Below are 21006 nucleotides of genomic sequence, written 5' to 3' on the forward strand. Positions count from 1 at the left end.
GATCACACAAGAGAGTAGAGCTACCAAAACAAACATTTAAGAAAGTTTGAGGTAATTTACCAAAAAGTGTACTGTTAGTTTGGGATTAAAGCTGTATTGTCTCAACATGTCAGAGTGGGTTAATACAAGTGAAACTAGAGCCATCATCTGCAACTTTTTACAAGGCAGTTTGTTTTTCTGTGCATGCTGGCTTTGTGCACATAGCCCCTGACATAGCCACAAAACCATAAAATATAGTTGATGAGGCCGAAGGCCGAATCAACTATCACCTCATAGAAATCGAGAAATCGAGAGCGAATAATCTAATTGTTTTAGTAGAATTCTTACTAAAATTTACTTCAAATAACGGTTTCCAATTATTTCTTGACGTATTATTAAACTTTGCACCTGAAAAAGGTCGCTCGGATTGAATTGTCATTTAAAATTAAGTTGTGTGCGTGCGCGCAAGAACCCGAAAATGTCCTTCATGCTGACTTCTCAGGAATTTAATTATTCATTTGCATCAAAATTTTCCTCCAAAACTTTGGAAAAACGAAAAAAGTGTCGCCATTTCCTAGACGACCTCCAGCCACTGCACACTAATGGCTGTTATAGTTCACCACTAAATTTTCTCCCATTCTTATTGGTTTAAATTGATCACGTGACGCGATGGTGTTCCTCCGCGGAGAGACACTATCAGCCCATAGTGCCCGTCCGAGGAAAATACCCGGATGGATAGTACTCGTCCAAGAAAAGTTTTCTGTAAACAAGCGGGCTTATAGAAAATAAACAACTGAAATTGAATTATATGGGTTTTTATCTGTTTTTTTTTTTTAAATTTTACCTTTGGCTTTTCACGGCTTTCAATTTAAAAAGTTTTTGAACCGGCGTGCGGAAGAAGATTTAGTGGTGAACAATAATTCTCATACTCATTAATAATTCATGATGTTGTAAGCCAACCAGAGCGCCCCATTCGGGTCAGGTGGATGAGTTTGAAAGTCAGTGAAACGCCAGTTGAAAATCACTAGTGTTTCATCACGTTTTCATCACTAGTGATGAAATTGTTCTTAATCTGCGTATTCATTTCTGCATATTCATAGATTACTCAAACACAGCTTGACACAGATCATTAATTTTTAATAAACAATGGCCAGGAAAAACATTTCAAATTACAAACTGACAAGCTGAAGTCATTTGAAATTAAAGTTTACAGTACATTTCTTAAAGTCACCAGAACAGACTGGCTTAGTATCCATATCCACATTCTGAGAAACTTTTTCTACCTTCCATACGTCCATGTCTGTTACGGGCACACTAACCGGCTGAACTTTGTGCAATTCATACTCTTCAAAAACGCCACCAGCTTCAAGTATTGGAAACTTGTCACTTCGCACTCGTTGCCAATCCTCAAAAGTGCCTACTGCCCTCTTATTTTTATATCTGGTAGACTTCGGTACTGCTCTCTCTACACGAAGTTCTTCTTCCTCGATTGTTTTCGGAAGGGGAACCTTCCTTCGGCCATGGCAAAAACTGACAAAATGTAAATCACTTCAAGTTCACAACGCTTTTGGAATACAAATTGGTGCAACACGAAACTATTGGATAATTAAAAACAAAAGCTCACAAATACAATGAATGCCGACTGAATACAAAAAATCACACATACAAAGCATTTTAAAGAAAAATGGGAAAAATACAACACTGTATAATTTTGTATTGTTTCTTTGGAGAAGTCATTTCAGAAACTCGTGCATCGTGTTTCATCACGATTTCCAAACACTCAAAAACAATAAAAGCACTCGGCCGAAGTGGCCTCGTGCTTTCATCTGGTTTCTCGTGTTTGGAAATCGTGATGAAACACTCGCACTCGTTTTTGAAATAGTACAGACAATAGAGTGTTAATGTCCTGGAACTATCGGTCGGATAGTTGCCCTTGGAAATTTGATGTTCTTAAAACTCGCATATTTGCCCTCAAAGCTTCGCTTCTCGGGCAAACATTTGTTATAAGAACAGCAAATTTCCGCGGGGCAACTATCAGCCGATAGTTCCTCGACATAAACACTCTATTGCTTAAATAGTGTTCAATGGCTCAGCCAATCAGATTACAACATTTGCATTAGTATACTAGTAGAATTCTACTAAAGGGTTTTAGTTGTTGCAGATGATATGTAAATGTATGCAAACGTTGTCCTTCCATCATCTGCAAACTTTTTGGAACAATTCTGCTGACCAGTAGATAAAGCTCCTGAAATCACTGTATTAGTCAATATTGCAGGCACATGTATCATTCGATTGTTGCACTAAAAATGGAAACTTGAGTAGTAATGGTGGCTTATATGGCCGATAACCAATCAGGAGCCGAGAAAGACAATAGGCTATTGTTTGGAGAACAATGGGCTCTATTGCTCTCCAAATCCAAGATGGCGCCTTGAAAAATCGGACCAATCAGGAGTCGAATTAAGAATTCAAGATGGCGGCGCCCACGAAAGTCGGCCATGTTGGAAAACAGCCCACCAGCCTCGACAGAGGACTGGGATCGGTCTCACGGATTTCCATGGCGACACAAATCACGCCAGGGTCACGCAAAAATTGTCATGCAACTTCAAACTTGATACTTACAGTGTCTTGTGGTCCTAAACGACCGAGGTCTGTCCGGCAAGTGGCCATGATGAAGACCGAGAGACTTGGGTCCGAGTGTAGCCTATATAGGGTGGTGCAAAGCATCGTGGGACGATGACCTCATCGATATCCAATCAGAATACTCACAGCTGGGCTTCTCTAGTCCCCCTCTGTTAAGGAGAGTATTAGACCAAACATCACACAATGTCAAATGTCACGAACTTTAATATCAAAACTTTTGCGCTAACATTAAAAGATATGACGTCATTGCCATGTTGATCGAGTAAACAGACCGGTTTCTATCGTCATCACACAATTTTTTAAATGAACTTTAATGTCCAAAACGTTTGCGCTAAAATTACAGAAAGTCGGTCATTGTGTCTCAAATAAGATAACACTATCAAAAGAAATGGAACATAAATAATTTTATCCAGCGTGAATGCAATCTTTGACGAGTAACGAATAATAAGCGAAGACAAAAATTTATAGGGTAAAAGGTGAGAAGAAAAAAAATACAATTGAAATACTTAAAGTGGAAATGAATTGCTAATGGCAGTTTGCAATAAAATCTAAACTCCTTGATCTCGACTGTTCCCTTGAGAAAAGCATCATTCAAAGGAATCTTGAACAAACAAAAGGCATTTTGGGCGACCACTGAAGAATTGACATAATAAGTCAGAGATGAAACATGGAATAAATTAAAACCGAAAAGCACATGTTTAGAAGCTGAAATCATGATAGACTGTATCTTAACCCTTGAGAATAAAATCAAAAGAATTTCAAACAAACGTTTGGCGCTTGAAGTAAACATATAACTTCATTTACAAACACTGCAAATCGCTCCTAATTCAACAATTATTTAACAGATAAAGAAGCCCCGACTGTGCTCTGGTCTGTTGTAAAGCACGCAGGAAGCGGTAGAACGAAAGAAGTGTAGGGGAAAACACGAGACGTAGTCGAGTGTTTTTCCCTACTTCTTGAGTGCTCTACCGCTTCCTAAGTGCTTTACAACAGAACAGAGCACAGTCGAGGCTTCTTCATTTGTTTTATGATAAAGAATCAGATAATTTCCCCACGCATTCGGCTGAATTTTTAAACAAAACTTTATTTTCCAAACGAGCAAAAGTGGCGTCAGCCGTGCACTGTTCTCTGATAAAGCACGCTAAAATAAGCCAATCACAATCCTTGTTAGAATTGTTCAAATAATTTGATTGGCTAACGAAGCGACAGCTGTCAATCACAAACTGGACTTTAGCTAAGCTTTCAGTTTCGAGAAGTTTGAGCGGCTTTCGAGAGAAGAACGATGCCTTCAAAGTTCGCTTTTAAGTTAATTTTTAAATACGGATCTTAAGGCAGGTGAAGGTTTACAGTCCAGAGGAATCCGGCCGTATTGTGGCCCATGAAAACGAGCACTTTTCCAGTGGAAATTACGAAACGCGGAGCTCAAAGCTTGTGGATGAAAATGCGAAATGTCGGGTTGAATTTGAAAGGAGCTACAGTTATTTACGGCTTGTAGCCGCATGCAGCAAGATTGCCCGAACTAGCGTAAAAGTTAGAAAGACTTAACGGCTCCCACTGGTTCTACTTCGAGCACAGAAGAGAATATCAGAGCAATTTTTGCACTGACCACTCGTCGGTTTACTTCGCTGAGATGACCGGAGAACGAACGTTACTACACTGCATGTAAGTGTTATTTGAGCAAATGAGCATTTTTAATTGTAAATTTACAAAAATAAAGCTTCTCATCATAAACAGAGACAGTTCAATTGTTTTCTGTCGTTGTTTTACTTCTTAGTATAATTTCTGCCTTCGTAACAAAATTAATGTCCTTATCGAAGCACTGTTTAGGTTGAGAATTTGTGTATTTCGCTACAGCTGTACATGTTTTGTCGGCGGGAATCTAGCAAAACTTGTTATTTTAATACAGTTTTAACACTACTGTTGCTAACAATGGTCTCTGTGAGCCATATTGACTGCAGAAAAATACCTCGCTTCCAGTGCGTTTGTCTGAGTCACAGGGGATGTTTAATTTGGGTCAATTTGGGTCAAAAATTTGGAAGCCAACTTACCGTCATCAACCCGTGCTCTGTTTAACAAATAGATTCCATGTTGCCGTGCGTCTGTTCAGTAATAGATATACAGATGACGTCAAAATGTGGTAAGAACAAAAAAGTGGCACACGAGGCGATAGCCGAGTGTGTCACTGATGTTCTTACCACATTTTGACGTCTTCTGTGATCTATTACTGAACAGACGCACGGCAACATGGAATCTATTTGTTTTATATAATAACGAACCAAACTACTACAGATAAAGCCTTTTATATTTCAAAATCTTTCAACATAACTCGAAAGCCGCCCTTTACCCACTTTGGCGAACACGAAAAAAGCCATTTGACGTAATCTATTATCTATACAAATTGAAGCAATCTCATTGGTTGCTGTGCGTAGCAACGAATTGTGATTGGTCCAGGAAAATCACGCCACTGTCAAAGTTGACTCGAGCGACGCTTCTCGTGGAATGAAAACTTACAGCGAAAGCAGAATTGAACTGCGAAATCTACAAATCTTATAGAAAATGCTGGATAAGTCAAGTCAGTTTTTGTCATCACAGCAGCCCTGTGAGCCGAAAATCTTGGATGTTGCGTCGAATATTGCAGAAGTTGAAAAACTACGCTCGGAAAACTTGCAGCTGCGGTCAACCTGGAGGCCATTCGATTCGAGTTTTGAACGAAAGGAACGTTAGTGATGGTGGAAATTTGTGTCCTCTGTGGTTGGTGATCCTCAAATCAGTTTGAAATAGTGTCGGAGACACCTTTTAGCTGCGATACAGTTAGCCGTGAACTGTAGTGAGCTATGCTTTGCTCGCTGCTGTGCCCTGATACGGACTGGAACATTCGCATCGGAAAGCAAGGTTATGTTTTTTTTAAACTGATTTTAAGAAGTGGTTTTGATGTTTCATTCCAGACAATCACTGAGTCAACAATTATTTTGAGACTGAGAAAAGTTCAATGTTTTAAATAAATTAATCTCGTAAACATTTTGTTTATTGGGTTTGTTAAATTCGAGATACAGCAATGGTTCTCGGCTTACAAGACTAATTCCGTGTTTGGTTTAGTCTCCCCCGACAGCCGACTTAGACTACTCGAGTATTTTTTCCGAGTCATTTTCTAAAACAGAAACGGCTTTATCTTTCTTCTTCCTGCTAGACTATGCTTCTGGTACCTGTTCAATGCCTGGACAAGACTTTCTTGTACCTTATCTTTTGCCCAGTCATGTAAAATATTATCTAAATTCTCAAAACTGTCCGCCATTTTAAAACACAGAGGGAAAAACTTTGTAACGATGACGTCAATCGTGCGTCTGTCCTCTAATAGATCATAGGCGAGAACCAATCAAAATGCGAGAATAACTTGGGTTATTATATAATCTCTGATAAAGCACGCTGTTTCAGCCAATCAGAGCGCGCGTTATATGGAAACTTTATTATAAAGTTGTCTAAGCGGGTTTCCAATAGCGCCAAAAATAAATCACTTACTTGAAACATAGTCCTTTCCTCCAAAGCGTCACACAACTAGCAGTCGCTCAACTCCATAGCCACGAAGACAGGAAAGAATGTTACGTTTAGAAAAGAAGACGTGTGCTGAACGTTGTCACAAGTAAAATGAATTCTATCAAGACCGATTGACTTATAAACGGGGGGATAAGGGGTTATACCGAACAGTAATGTCATTAAATTGTTTTAAGCAAAACAAATAGTCTGAGTCTTTACAACGTTTATTGAATAATAACTCCAAAGAAAAAATTGATTATAATTTTAACTCTTAAAGTCTTGACCGTCGGTATCCCACAAGGTGTTGGGAACTAAACTCGTTTCCAGTTTCTCAGATTCTTGGTCCCACCTCTTCCTCCTCTTCCACCTCCTCCTCCTCCCTGCCCTCCTCCTCTACATTTCCCAAAATTTTTACAGGGTTTATTTTACTGCCTTCGAGAACATCAAAGTGCTCTAGATTTTGAAGCTTGGTTCTATTTTACCTAAACGTTTAATAGATGCTTTTTTAGCTTTAAAGCTGAACTTGTTGGTTTATTTTTCACAAATTTTAAGTTTTTTCGGCTGTTCCGATATTTGTAAAGGAACGTTCCTCTGGGATCGAGTGTTCCTCATTTTTGTGTTCCTATTAACCTTAAGAGGACCAGCTTTTTACAGAGTAGGAACATAGCGTTCACTGTAAGGTAAGACAAGAACATTTTGTTCCGAGTTGTCAACTGCAAGTGGAACAAATTGTTCCCAAATGAGTGATTTAGGACTGTTTTGTTCCGAGTTCCTTTTTGTACATGGAACACATTGTTCCTAACTTGATAAATTGGGTCTGTTTTGTTCCGAGTTCCTATTTGTGCATGGAACACATTGTTCCTAACTTGATAAATTAGGACTGTTTTGTTCCGAGTTCCTATTTGTGCATGGAACACATTGTTCCTAACTTGATAAATTAGGACTGTTTTGTTCCGAGTTCCTATTTGTGCATGAAACACATTGTTCCTAACTTGATAAATTGGGTCTGTTTTGTTCCGAGTTCCTATTTGTGCATGAAACACATTGTTCCTAACTTGATAAATTGGGTCTGTATTGTTCCGAGTTCCTATTTGTGCATGGAACACATTGTTCCTAACTTGATAAATTAGGTCTGTTTTGTTCCGAGTTCCTATTTGTGCGTGGAACACATTGTTCCGAAATTAATAAAGAAAGACTGTGTTATTCCGATTTTGCTATCTGTGAATGGAATATATTGTTCCGAAATTGGTCATTAGGAACAAGTTTTGGACTTTATTGTTCCGATTTATCGATCCTTTAACTATGTATTGTGTCACTGAATAGGCGTGTACAGACCTGCCTGGGCAAGTTTGGGTTGTATCTCACTGTCATGAATTTTACACAATAGTAATGAGTGTGGGCAAGCAAGGGCATGTTTTGGCAAGTTGAAACGTCCTTTTGTTTCGGCTAAGATTTAAAGGCGATTGTGCTAGCCACATGTTGTTTAAAGGAAAAAAATGAGCAAGAAGTGCAAAGTCAATTGGTCAGATGTCCAAGGAGCATCACCCAAACCAAAGCGGCTTCACTTGGAAAAGGATGAAGCAGACCGCTTTTACCATTGCCCGATACAAGAGTGTGAACATGATGGATTTCAAAGTCAGAGAGGCTGTAGAAAACACGTTAGCACTAAACACAGTTGGTTCTTTTATTTTGACGAAAGGCCCGATTCTAAACAAGTAACAAAGTCGCTGACGATTGGAAGAAATGAAGATGAGACAAGCGAGACCACAAAGCACAACGTGAAGTTACTTTCTTCATTTCCATTATCATGTAACATTGGCGAAGTATTCACGAAATGGTTGACAGGAAGTGCTGGCGGTTGTAAGAAAGATCGTGCCGCTCAACAGATAGTGACAAGGTGCTTCAAGTTTCTTAGATTTTGCTGTGAAGATGAAGAGGAGTTAACGTTTGAAGTGGTCGACTTTAGTTTGTGTTCTCCAAATCTGTTGTTTAAATTTATCGACTACTTACAAGATGAATGTAAGCTCGGTCATGGTGGGCGTTTGGGCTACATAGATGCTATTTCTGAATTGATCGACTTCAGAAAACTTCATGGCGCATCAGAAGCAGTTCTAAGAAAGTTCTCTACGACAGAGTTGTACCTCAAGAGAGCCCGAAAAACAGTTGCAAAGATGATGAGATTGCAGTGGACACAAGATTTAGACATCGAGACTCTGGAAGCAAGAGGGCACTGGGCAACAATGGAGGAGTTATTGGAGGTGGTGAAATTTCATCTGCCGCGTTACGAAAATACCGTGAAAATGTGCAAAACCAGTCCAGCCCAAGTGAACCCCTCAGACCTAACATTTGCCACAAAATTTGTAGCCATGTATCTGTTCATCAAGGTGAAGGGATCGCGGCCCATGACGTACCAATATTTGACGGTGGATTTATCGATCAGAAAACGTTCAAGACGGCTGGAAAATATGGCTTCGATTCTTTGATTCTGACCGACGCAAACATGCACGTTCTTAACGGCTACATCTCGAACGTTAGACCGTTGCTTAAGCCCCAGTGTGATTTCGTTCTCGTCACCAGAAATGGAGGTCAGCATGGCAAACTGGGCGAAACTATGAGCAAACTGGTTTTTGATGCAATTGGAAAATACATTCATCCCACACGTTATCGCCAAATCGTCGAAACGCAAAGCCTCAATCAGCTCACTAGCGAAGAGCAAAGGTTTTTGTCTGAGGACCAGAAACACAGTTCTGCGGTTGCTAAAGTTCACTATCAAAAGCAACGATCGCGAGAAGTTGCCCTGAAGGGTCACGAGTGTCTTCAAAAACTTCAAGGTACCAAGGGTTCCGAGGTAGACGATGACGTACACGCAAGACTTGGCGGTTCAACGTCCAGCTCCGGGCCTTCAGTTGAGACAGCTCAGAATAAAAACAGCTCGACCCCCATAAAGGATACCCTGCCTAAGAGAAACTTGCACCTTCAGAGGAAAACTCGTCATGTTTTAAAATTCACGAAAGAAGAGGATGATTTTCTGAAGGAAGGGATAACTAAGCACGGGTTTGGACAGTGGACAGCTATTTTGAGAGATTCCGATTTCGCATTTCAAGACGGAAGAACGGCGGACTCTCTAAAGAAAAGAGCCGGAATGAAAATGTCGCTAGTTTGATAAAGAGACTGGAAAAGTGTGGACACTGACTTTCAATGCAAAGCTGATGGGTGTAAGCAGAGTTTGTTGTACACAAAACAGACAAAAATCAATTGCTTTATTGTAAATGCATCTTCCTGTCTCCAGATGACAGCAAACTCAACAAACATGTTATATTCTTTTGGAACTGGCCTATCGCCACTGTCAATATCACTGTAGCATAACGACTGTCTAGTTCACAGTGCTTTCAAGAACTATAATCTCTTAATGTAACTAATAGCCATAATATTTTTCCTTTAATTCACATCGTGTGCAAAATAGTCAAACGTAGCATAAGCGCAACGTGGTATTCCTTAACAATGCACACACTAATACATGTGCAAATATGAACATAGAAAGAATAAGTCGCACGCAAGCTGTCTTATTACAAGCCCATGAAACTACCAATCTACGGTTGCGTACTAGTCTGCATAAAACGAGTCAGGGTCATTTGCTTCTTGGATGGATGCGCCTGGCTTTGAAAGTGCGGCCTCTTCACTGACGTAGCTGCTACAGGGTTGTGAGCTCGAGCAATGCCTGGGGACGGTGGACAGATAGCTTCCACGTCGTCATTCGGAATGTACATTGGTGTCTTTGGTGCCGCCGACCAACATTCTTCGTCGTCTTCGTCTGAGCTCCTGCTTCTGGCAGGCAGATTTGCTGGACGCTGGCTGGGTGGGAAGACTCTCACTGGCAGCGGAGAGAACAGGTCTCGTATGAAATTCACGCAAGAACGGTCTACCAGCTCGTTGCTAAGGCAGAGCCTCTTGCGTTCTGCCAGGGCAGCCGGTAGTTTCAGCGTTCCATGACGCTCGTGATAACAGCGCAGTTTTTCGCAATTGATTTCCAGGAGACTTTGCATCACTCTTCGTTCTTCTTCGTCTCTTGGATCTTCCATTCTTTCGCTTTGCTCAGCCATTTCCTTCTCCATAGCTAAAAGCCACGGCTTCCCAAATGCTGTTCTGATCCTTTCCTGTTCCTGATCTTCTTGAAAGGCAGCGAGGTCCCTTCGAATCGGTGTGGGCAGCGGCTCGTTATGGTCGTGCGGGAGCAAAGACACGTGCTCCACCGACACTCCCCTCGTTTGTAAGAAGTGTTGCCTCTTCTTATAGCACCTTTCTTCAACCCTTTTCAGCCTTTCCTTTTCAGCGAGATGACTTTCTAACATGTGGCTCAGTTGGCGGTGACGTAGAGAGCCAGGTGAGCATTGTGCCAGCCTAGCTTTCAAGGTCGTCAGGGTCTCGTCTTCATCGGAATCGCCGACATCTTCAATGGCGTCCTCTTCAGAACTTTCTTCTCGGGATTGCGGTTCTGTCAGAAGGCCGCAACTCTGTTCTCGTCTACAATCGCCCTGGGCGGTTTCGTCGACTTCTTCGTCTATTAAAGAAACGCTCAAAATGTTGCGCAACTCCTCCTCAGGCATACCACTTTCGTGCACAGTGGGCATTGTACTGGCCTGACTGCTCGGGCTGTCTCCTACGATATTGTGCGCCCACACAATGCAATCCATAGCATGTTTCCTCAGCCACTTGTTTGCTTCAGGTTCGACACGAGGAAGACTCTTGAAGTGGTACTTGCGCAGGCGTTTGTCCATAGCTTGATTGTGAGCTGCACCAAAATCCATTTCCACCTGGCAAGTTATGTACATGGTCGCAGTGCAATGGAAACCTTGAGCCTTTTTCCACTTCGCGTCGTGCGACGTGAAGCCCCCTTGACATATGATTTTCCAGTCATCTATGTCGAGCAGGGTGGCATATGCCTCGTCTAGGAAGATAACCTCTGTCAGGTTGTCGATCATAGCCTTGTTGAAACTCTTTTGCTTCGTGACGCGAGCAATTCGGCTTAGGGGAATGATCTGAAAAACAGGTGAGAAGAGGCTGGTCTTTCCGCTGTCAGCTGAGCCAATAGCACACAGCACAGGCTGTTTGTGTTCTTTGGGACGGAACAACGCCAGGAAATCTGCACAAAACTGCCGAATTTCATCTTCTGTTAGGCTGTTCCTTAGGATTGCCTCAAAATATCTTGGCTCCGGGTCCTTGAGTCGGTCGTAGTCCACAAACGCGCGTGGAGTTGTGAGACCCTTCTGTTGAAAAGAGCCAAAACAAAAGCACATCAGACAGTGCTACAGATCGTAAAGATTGGGTTTGAAAATTTGATTGTATCTTCTTATTTAAATGTTAAAACAGTCCAGTGTATTCTTCTCACCTGAGATTCTGAGATAATCCCTTGGACGAACGACCCAGAGGAAAAGCTCCAAAACCACCCGTCTTGTACTTCGATCAGGTCTCTGTCAATCTTAATTTGGCGTATGAAAGAGCTTTCTGGCTCGCTTAGTATGGGCAGAACACGTTGAATATGCTGGACCAGACGGTCTTTGAACGCTTCGTTTCCCATTAGGCTGTGGAGGAACGTTTTCATGGTACACAGATACTGGAACGTGAACTGCGATTTGGCCGCCAGTTTGTACACCTCGCCGCGATACACAGCATACTGCAGCTTTTTCATCACAATTTGTATATCGTTGCACAGGACTGTTACTGGACAGGATAGGGGTTTGTGCGGCGGATCTGGTAGTGCTGTCTGCGATGTACTTTGCAGGTTGTTATCAAATCCAAAGGTGTCTAACACGAGACCAGCTCGGCGTAATTCCGAAACGGATGCTGCCATCATCGTTTGAAAACTCTCAAGAACGACACGAAGGCGAACGACATTTTCCGTCGGCGCTGACTCTTGGGATTCTTCGTGGAAGTCACCATGAAGCTCCTCTTGCAGAGCCCTGCCAATCAAAACAAAAGGTTTTGATTACGTAAGGCAATGCAATATCTCCCTGGTATTACTTTGTGAAAGTGAACTGCTGAAATCAAACTCGCGATGTTTTGAAAATGAGAAGATAAAAATTGATCAATTATCGATAATCGAATAACAGTCTCTTTTCACCGGGCAATGAAGCATGATTACTTTGATTTTTCAATGATGAATAGCATTTTTTACCTTTCTGACTATTTATGTTTGTTTATTATATATTTACTTTCATTAGCGTGCAATTTAACAGAAATTCAAAGAATATAAATTGGTCAAATTAATCTACTCACCCGAGGCAATGCTGGTACGATGACTCCACTAGTTGCATTAAGCAGAGGTTTTTGTGGTCCTTAAACACTTGACACAGCTGATTCAGGTTATGACAGCAGTTTTTCTTTCGTCACGCCCTTGATGCATAATATTCCAAACCGCAACTTGCGACAGCTCTTTGGATTCTAAGTGCATTAATGACCGAGCCATTGTTTGTTTGGCAAGCCACCCAGTAAGATATGGCTGGGAATGTTTGCTTTCCCGGCGATGAAAGCTGGGACGCATTGACGGGCGATTCGTCATTCGATTCGTCACTCTCTCTGGTCTCCTGCAATTGTGGCCTTTTTCGCTTCTTGCTGTCCAATGCTGACGTACTTATCGCCGAAAAAAAGAAGCAAATTTCCGCCAATTTTGACAAGGTTAAATCGCATTCGTCGCGTTTCTCGCATATCCAGTTCCATGCTCTTTCTATTTCGGCGTCGCTAACCCGCCAAACGCACTTAAAAGCAACAACCGAACACAGCTTTTCAACCCTCGCAACTATCTCGCACTCCGCCTTATCTCTTATTGCCTTGCTATTTAACTGAGAGCAAGGTTTGCTCATCTTGCCACATGAACATGAGCATGAACTGAGCCGTTTGAAGTTCTGACTACCCTTAAATACTGTTCCGTCACAAACATGAACAAATTTTCATTCTCAAACCCGCCGGAGAGAATAGCAGAGCAAATCACAGGTGAAAGATTGAGAACTCCATTTGATCACCACCAATAGCTTTGCAATATTCTTTTTCTCTAAATTCTTTCGTTGAGCTCAAAAACAAATAATGGCTTTCACCTAAACACTCCACAATACAAATCTCCAAAACAAGTTAATGCTTTAATACATTTGATGAAGAAAAGATTACATAAGCGTTATGTAACCTATCAATAACTTTGATATTTCTGACAAATTTCTTGTGGTTAGGGACCGTTCATTTTTTATAAGGTAGGGGGGGCTGGTGGGATTTGGGGGGGGGCCATGCGAAAAAAAATGGCTTTCGAGGGGGGGCCATCCCAAAAAAATAAGGGGAAAAGGGGGGGTCATGTGAAATATTTTAGTAAAACTTTAAAATGGCATAATGTTTGAATATCAAAAAAATTGCTATAGAATAAACATAGAAGGCAGGATACAAATTTATTACAGACTTTCCTTCTGCTTTAAAAAAATGTTTGGCGACAAAAAGCATTTGTAGCTACTGAAAAGAAGTATTTAACACTTATTTTCGAATGCAACTTTCACTGGCACTCATCATCTTCGCTGTCGTCGAGTTCTTCGTTGCCGCTTGTGCTGCTATGGGAGTCTCTTTCACCAATGCTGCAAGAAGCAGCAATGCCTTCCGTCAGAGTGTACTCTTCAGGGTACATGAAGGTGTAAACATAATCTCTGACTTCCTGCTCAAGGTTTGTGGTGATTCTGCTTCTTGCAGCATTGGTGAAATAATTCCCTTCCAAGAGCTGTGCGATGTATGGCCCATCTCTTCTAAATAACGACGTGGCAACATCCACAACTTTAATACACTCTTCCGGGACGGCCGTTCTAGGAGGGTACACAAGGCATTTTGGAAAATCATTTCCTAGCAGGTTTCCAACACAGATTTCATAAACTCGTTGGACGTTGTTTTCAGTCCCCTTCCTCTTTCTTTCATTTGACTTTCTGCGGTTTTCTTTTTTCCTTCTCCTTTTGCTGATGTACTGTTTGAGTATGCCCTTGATTATGCTGTTATAATTGCTCTTCTTATTTTCTAGTGCTTCCATGTCCTGCGTGACCTTCGTCAACTTAGCTTCTATACATTTGATCTGTTTTACATTAAAACTGTGGGCAAATTCTTCGCCCTGCTTCAAAGCAAGCCAATTGGACTGAAAGAGTGTGGAATCGTGTTCCTTTACATCTTTCAATATGACATTCAACTTTTCCACCATTGCTCTGTGCTCTTTGATGGAGAAGTTCAGTTTTCGTCCATCACTGGGCTTCAACTGGTACCCTGGCATGGAAAACTCACTCGCCCTTTCTGAACAGCCATCCGCACTTAGAAAGATTGCTTCTTTTGCTTGTAAGATGTCAAACTGCCCTGGATCGTTCAGCTGTAAACCTTTTCTTAAACGACTCGTCGCTTTCGCCATTATTGCGCATTTTGGAATGAGCTTCTTTCATGATGCTCATGTAGTAATGCACTCTTTTCCCGATTGGAAAAGCCCTTCATGGGTATGTTATGGTTTAAATTTAGTTTTGGCTAAAATTTTCAAACCAATTGGATTTTCATTTCTCTTTGTTCTGAATTATGACAATGAACTTGAGACGTTGAAAATTAAGAAATTTTAAACCATAGATAAATTTAAATCATAACAAGTATGCTAAAATTTATAAAAAGTAATTCACTATTTGCAAGATTTGAGAACACTCATAGCTTTTTGTTCTACCTGCACAGGGCAACATTTATACATACCTGTCACTAGAGTAGAGGGAAAAACCTTCCAAATAAAGACATCTGTAAATTAAATGTAACAATGCGTTTCACACAACACATCAACAGATTTCCAGTTTTTTCACCACACTTCGTACTTGGTTCAGTATCACAATGCAGGAGCAAGGAAAGACTCTGTTCCAGGCCACTGTTACTTCCGTAAGATTGAGAAGTTTATGAATGAGCACTACGAGGAGGGGGAGAACTACAGGGAGTTTCTAAAGTTGTCCTGTCAAGAAAAGGAAGGAGAAATTTGTTCTCTTTGTTGTGAATGGACTGGACCACCCATAGAAAGATACCCTAAACCAGTTCCTGACCATTCCTGCCTACCGGAATACCACTACCTCTCCTACCAGAAGACCCCAAAAGAAGGGCGTGATCCAGATGACTGGCAGCTAAGGGTCCAAGCGAAGAAAGAGCATGGAAGTGGCAGGCTGGTTTTATCTGACCCAGAGAGCGTTGCTCTGTTTGCAGATAAGTTTATTGTCAAACCAAAGTTTGTGGTGGATTATCTTCAGCATCTTGAAGTGCTGGAATTAAAAAGGAAAAAGAGAGCAGGAGAAAAGGCAAAGTTAAGTAGGGACGCAAAAGATAAATCACAGGAGGATTATCCTTGGACTGAGTTGTGCGAAGATCTAACCAAGCTTAAAAAGCTCCGTGTTCCAGAACTAAACAAGTACTTGAACCACCACGGGCTGAAGCAGCATTTGAAACGCAGCAAGAGTGAGAAAGTAAAGGCGATTGTAAGAAATTCATGCTTGCAGCAGAAGAGTCCTCTCAGAGCTGGCCAACCAACACTGAGAAATGCCAGGACATTGACACAAAATGACAACAGGGCAAGTGCTGACAGCAGTGAAACGGATGGAAGTGACAATGATGAGTATGACAGTGATGCCATTGACTCTGGGGGAGAAGATGACTCAAGTGACGTCATTCTTGCATTCATCAATTCAGATGAGGAAGATGCCAATGAGAGGCCAAATGCCACACGCTCAGGGCGAGCCATAACTAGGAGATTCGAAATTGACTTCTCTTTCTTTTGATTTGTTTTTTAAACAACAGCTCTCTGTAGTATAGGGATTCTAATTTTGTCTTCATAGTGAGCACAATAACGTGAAGTAGGGGGATAATAGAGAAATATTAAAAAAGTTGAAATCTAAATATTGTTTGTTCAATTTTTCTTTTTGGGGGGGGGGTCATCCCAAAAAATTACCGCTATAAGGGGGGGCCATATGAAAAAATTGGTAAGCTGAGGGGGGGTCATGCGATTTTTAAATGGTGCTTCCCAAATCCCACCAGCCCCCCCTCCCTCATAAAAAATGAACGGTCCCTTAGTTCCTTTTGAAAATAATAACGGAAAAAAGCTGATAAAGTTAAACAAATGTATTCATGCGTATGTGATGTGATGAACAATAATAAGTTGATGAGGTGAATCTTACTCTGTTGTTGGCGTGTATACTGGGTATGGCGTATACTACGGATATGGCCAGAGTTGATTAACAAATTTACTCAAACCCGCTATATACGCTTAAACCGGTATATACGCCAACAACAGAGAAAGATCATTGCAACAACTCATTAGCATGCAGTAGGCACATTTCACTCTGTACATGGCGTGTTTACCGGGTTTAGCGTATAAAGCGTATATGAGATGAATTAATTAACATCAACTACTACTACTACTACTACTACTACTACTACTACTGCTACTACTGCTACTACTGCTACTACTGCTGCTACTGCTGCTACTGCTGCTACTGCTGCTACTGCTGCTACTGCTGCTACTGCTGCTACTGCTGCTACTGCTGCTACTGCTGCTACTGCTGCTACTGCTGCTACTGCTGCTACTGCTGCTGCTACTACACTACTACTACTACTACTCCTACTACACTACTACTACTACTACTACACTACTACACTACTACTACTACTAAATAAAATTAGTTATTATTATTATTATTATTAGTAGTAGTAGTAGTAGTAGTAGTTGATGTTAATTAATTCATCTCATATACGCTTTATACGCTAAACCCGGTAAACACGCCATGTACAGAGTGAAATGTGCCTACTGCATGCTAATGAGTTGTTGCAATGATCTTTCTCTGTTGTTGGCGTATATACCGGTTTAAGCGTATATAGCGGGTTTGAGTAAATTTGTTAATCAACTCTGGCCATATCCGTAGTATACGCCATACCCAGTATACACGCCAACAACAGAGTAAGATTCACTTCATCAACTTACCTTTCATTTTTACTGTAAGTATTTTGATACTTACAGATCAAAACGTGATAGGGAACAGAAATTTTGGGAAACGATCCTCACCTCCTCCTCCAACTCCTCCTCGTCTTCCACCTTCTCAACTCCTCCTCCTCCTCTTCCACCTCCTCCTCCTCCACCACCTCTTCCTCGTCCTCCTCAACCTCGCCTGTATCCTCCTCCTCCACACCTCCTCCTCCTCCCTCTCCACCTCCTCCTCCTCCACCACCACCTCCTCCTCCTCCTCCACCTCCTCCTCCCCCTTCTCCTCCTCCTCCACCACAACCTCCTCCTCGTCCTCCTGACCTCCTCCTCCAACTCCTCCTCCTCCACCTACTCCACCACCTCCTCCTCCTCTTCCACCTCCTCCTCCTTTTCCAGCTCCTCAACTCCTGCTCCTCCCTTTCCTCCTCCTCCTTCACCTCCTCCTCCTCTTCCACCTCCTCCTCCTTCTCCTCCTCCTCCTCCACCACCACCTCCTTCTTCTCCTCGTCCTCCTCCTCACCTCCTCCTCCTCCTCCACCTCCTCACCTCCTCCTCCACCTCCTCCTCCTCCACCAACTCTTCCTCCTCTTCCACCTTCTCAACTCCTCCTCCTCCACCTTTTCAACTCCTCCTCCTCGTCCCTTTCCTCCTCCTTCTCCTCCTCTCCCACCTTTTCATCCTCCTCCTCCTCAAGTCCTCTGTTTTCCCTTTCTTCCAGGATTGTAACGATCAACTAAATCATCAATAATTATTTGCCAAGAATAAAAATAATGCTTCAGCTGCCCTAGTAATGAGTCTGTAAGCGAAACATGTCATTATCGTGCCGTTATTGCCAAGGACTCTTTACGCGTGAAGACAATAGAATCTGTCACGAGAAACATAGTTATCAAAGGAACAAAACACCAGAGGATATTCCAAAGATCCCATACCCTACCGTAAAGCACCATGGCATCCCTAGTGGAATAGAAACGGGAGAAGCGTTTCGGTTGAAGACACCCTCTAGTATTTTGGTCATGGGCCCTTCTGGTTGTGGCAAGACTTGTTTTACCGAATCGTTACTCTTGGTTTGTAAACCCTCCCCCTACGATTCATTATTGCTACGGGGCGTGGCAAGACGGATTCCGAGACATGGAAGACGCTGGTGTGCAATTTCACGAGGGGATTCCAGAGTCAGACCATCTCAAGTCATGGTTTCCAAAGAGTGGATTTCTCGTATTAGACGATCTGATGACAGAGGGAGGTGAGGACAAAGCGTTGCTAGACTTATTCACCAAACACTCTCATCATCAAAATATCGCTGTGTTGTACTTGTGCGAAGACAAGTTTCCACCAGGGAAATACGCTAAGAGTATTCTAAAATTATTAAACTAAACTAACAAGAATAAATCATAGGAATTTTTTTTCAGTCATACTGACACATATCAAGGGATGGTAGGTACACCTATTCATTAACGCTTTCAAAGCGCGCAGCATTTTGAATAGCCCTAGTGACGACAAAGCGCACGGCAATTTGATTATGCGCTAAGCACTGAAGGGTATAAATACTTCAGCATTTTTTATTTTTGAGTACGACTCATGTTCATAATGGAGTGTGCTAAAAATTTCAACGTTTCAGAAGCGCTATTGGAAGTGGAGAAAGATCTCTCTCTTCCTAGCAACTCTTTAGTGGATGGTATGCCGTCACCAAAGATCAGCAGGAAGGTAGGACTGAAGAAGATGAAGATTTTTCTAGACCAAAACTTCATGGCAAGAGTGCCGGAGAAATATATCAGGCACTCTAAGGAGTTGCTTCTTCGTAAAAGAATAGCGGAACAGGAAGAGACTATCGCACTCCTCAGGAATGTGTTAGACTTACATTTGGAGCAGTAAGTAAAACATCAAAACAAAAAAACGGCTCCCTTAGGGGCCACCACATGTCCTAAAAGCAATGATCAATGATAACATTATTTTATACTGAGAAAATAACATTCATCTAACATGACACACTCTCTCCCCCTTCGTCAACACGCACACACCTTGTTTGTGAATAGTGTATGGATTTGAGTGATTCTTTTCTCAAGAGAACAGTCGAGATCAAGAAGTTTAGATTTTATTGCAAACCGCTATTAGCAATTCATTTGCACTTGAAACATTTCAGTTGTATTTTATTTTTCTTCTCACCTTTTACCCTATAAATTTTTGTCTTCGCTTATTATTCGCTACTCGTCAAAGATTGCATTTACGCTAGATCAAATTATTTCTGTTGCATTTCTTTCATAGTGTTATCTGATTTGAGACACAATGACCAGCTTTCTGTAATTTTAGCGCAAACGTTTTGGACATTAAAGTTCATTTGAAACTGTGTGATGACGATAGAAACTGGTCTTTTTACTCGATCAACATGACAATGACGTCATATCTTTTAATGTTAGCGCCAAAGATTTGCTATTAAAGTTCGTGACATTTGACATTGTGTGATGTTTGGTTTAGTGCTCTCCTTACGAGAGGGGGACTGGGGAAGCCAACCACTGTGAGTACTTTAATTCATTCTGATTGGTTCCCGATGAGGTCATCGTCCCATGATGCCTTGGAATAGCCTCCCTATAGGCAGACCTCGGACCCAAGGTTCTCAGTCTTCATCATGGCCACTTGCCGGACAGACCTCTGCCGTTTAGGACCACAGGACACTGTAAGTATCGAGTTTGAAGTTGCATGACATTTTTTTGCGTGACTCTGGCGTGATTTGTGTTGTCATGGAAATCCGTGAGACCGATCCCAGTCCTCCGTCGAGGCTGGTGGGCTGTTTTCCAACATGGCTGACTTTCGTGGGCGCCGCCATCTTAAATTCTTAATTCGGCTCCGGATTGGTCGGATTTTTCAAGGCGCCATCTTGGATTTGGAGAACAATAGAGCCCATTGTTCTCCAAACAATAGCCTATTGTCTTTCTCGGCTCCTGATTGGTTACCGGCCATATGAGCGTGCATTACTACTAACTTGTTTTGTTTACTTTCTGGGTATAGTCCATTTAACATTTCTAGTACAATTTTAATCTTAAATTAACAATTAACTGTAAATAAGACTAAATGTTTGCTTCTTTAATACGCATTGGGAACCTTTTTGATGACATAGGTGAAGTTGCTGGAAGCTGCTATTGTAAATTTCCGCTCCGAAGTTTGTAAAGATTGACAAGAGGCAATCCACTCTACATGTGGATGGTAGCTACTGGAGGGTTGAGCTCCTGAAATTAAATTTCTGAAATCAAAGCGAACAGTTTCGTTGAGGCCACCGTAGCATTTGTCCTAACAGTCTCCAATAATGAAGACCGCGGTTTTGTCAAAGTAAGTGGCATGGACTTTATTTAACAGACCATTGTTTGTATGATGGTCTTGAATCAGGTAACATTGCCCTGCAAATGCACTTGAGTTTATTTAAGGTTTCTAAATCCTTAGTTAATCTGCATTCCAGCGACGCTTATCTTCTATCAAGTTGACTGGAGTATACCAATCTGGTAGCTTGGAGGAGGGGTTCAAGCGATAACTGAAATCAGAACCAAACAAAATAATTTAAATTAATATTTCACAAAAGAAGGGCCAGACCCAAAACAACTGCTAAATAATTGACCTTTTTGGCACTATTTCATTTACTATTTATAACTTTTGAATTATTTGCACTGTACCAGGCAGCCACGCATCTACTTGGACCACTGATGTTTAAGTTAACATAGGGTCTGTTTAGAGAAATTTTAGAAATAGGTCAATCTTTAATACCCCGTTCTATAAATGTAGTAAATTTCAATAGCCCATTGCTTTGAAAAGTTATTTCCTTATTTGGTTGACCCATACATCCAGACTAGATATGACAAAGCTGCTTGTACACCTGA

General features: G+C 41.6%; 3 protein-coding genes, 1 long non-coding RNA gene and 1 pseudogene across 5 annotated transcripts in view; 2 read left to right on the plus strand and 3 right to left on the minus strand.

Annotated features, from left to right (window-relative positions):
- Positions 1-1095: 1095 nt before the first annotated feature.
- On the minus strand, positions 1096-3271 carry LOC149111058 (uncharacterized). Its single transcript, XR_016208036.1, has 2 exons — positions 2599-3271; positions 1096-1509 (listed from the first exon to the last, which is right to left on the minus strand). It is a non-coding gene; the product is annotated as an uncharacterized LOC149111058 (long non-coding RNA).
- Positions 3272-7646: 4375 nt separating this feature from the next.
- LOC149111059 (uncharacterized) lies at positions 7647-8633 on the plus strand. The gene has a single exon (XM_089291821.1). The coding sequence runs from the start codon at positions 7647-7649 to the stop codon at positions 8631-8633; it is 987 nt and encodes a 328-aa protein (XP_089147947.1).
- Positions 8634-8650: 17 nt separating this feature from the next.
- LOC149111060 (uncharacterized) lies at positions 8651-9496 on the plus strand. The gene has a single exon (XM_089291820.1). It carries the CDS (start codon positions 8651-8653, stop codon positions 9311-9313), a length of 663 nt encoding a protein of 220 aa, XP_089147946.1. The 3' UTR covers positions 9314-9496.
- Positions 9394-13360, minus strand: LOC149111061 (uncharacterized; annotated as a pseudogene).
- A 5859-nt stretch (positions 13361-19219) lies between these two features.
- The window catches only part of LOC110067944 (uncharacterized), a 28262-nt gene continuing 26475 nt past the window's right edge, over positions 19220-21006 (minus strand). The window contains exons 9-10 of one of the 2 annotated variants that reach the window (XM_089292161.1): positions 20528-20663; positions 19220-20262 (exon numbers count right to left, since the gene is read on the minus strand). In XM_089292161.1, the coding sequence (XP_089148287.1) occupies positions 20576-20663 (88 nt within the window). In that variant the 3' untranslated portion in view covers positions 19220-20262; positions 20528-20575. Of the gene's footprint in view, positions 20664-21006 lie in introns of both variants that reach the window. The other variant, XM_089292159.1, reaches the window with a different exon arrangement.

Source organism: Orbicella faveolata, unplaced genomic scaffold, assembly GCF_042242905.1.
Source record: "Orbicella faveolata isolate gen_17 unplaced genomic scaffold, um_ofav_v1 contig_24, whole genome shotgun sequence".
In the NCBI taxonomy this organism is placed as follows: Eukaryota; Metazoa; Cnidaria; class Anthozoa; order Scleractinia; family Merulinidae; genus Orbicella; species Orbicella faveolata.

What these genes read in the sequence shown, in the direction of transcription:
- LOC149111059 (XM_089291821.1), top strand. Translation starts at nt 7,647, where the DNA reads ATGAGCAAGAAGTGCAAAGTCAATTGGTCAGATGTCCAAGGAGCATCA.
- LOC149111060 (XM_089291820.1), top strand. Translation starts at nt 8,651, where the DNA reads ATGCACGTTCTTAACGGCTACATCTCGAACGTTAGACCGTTGCTTAAG.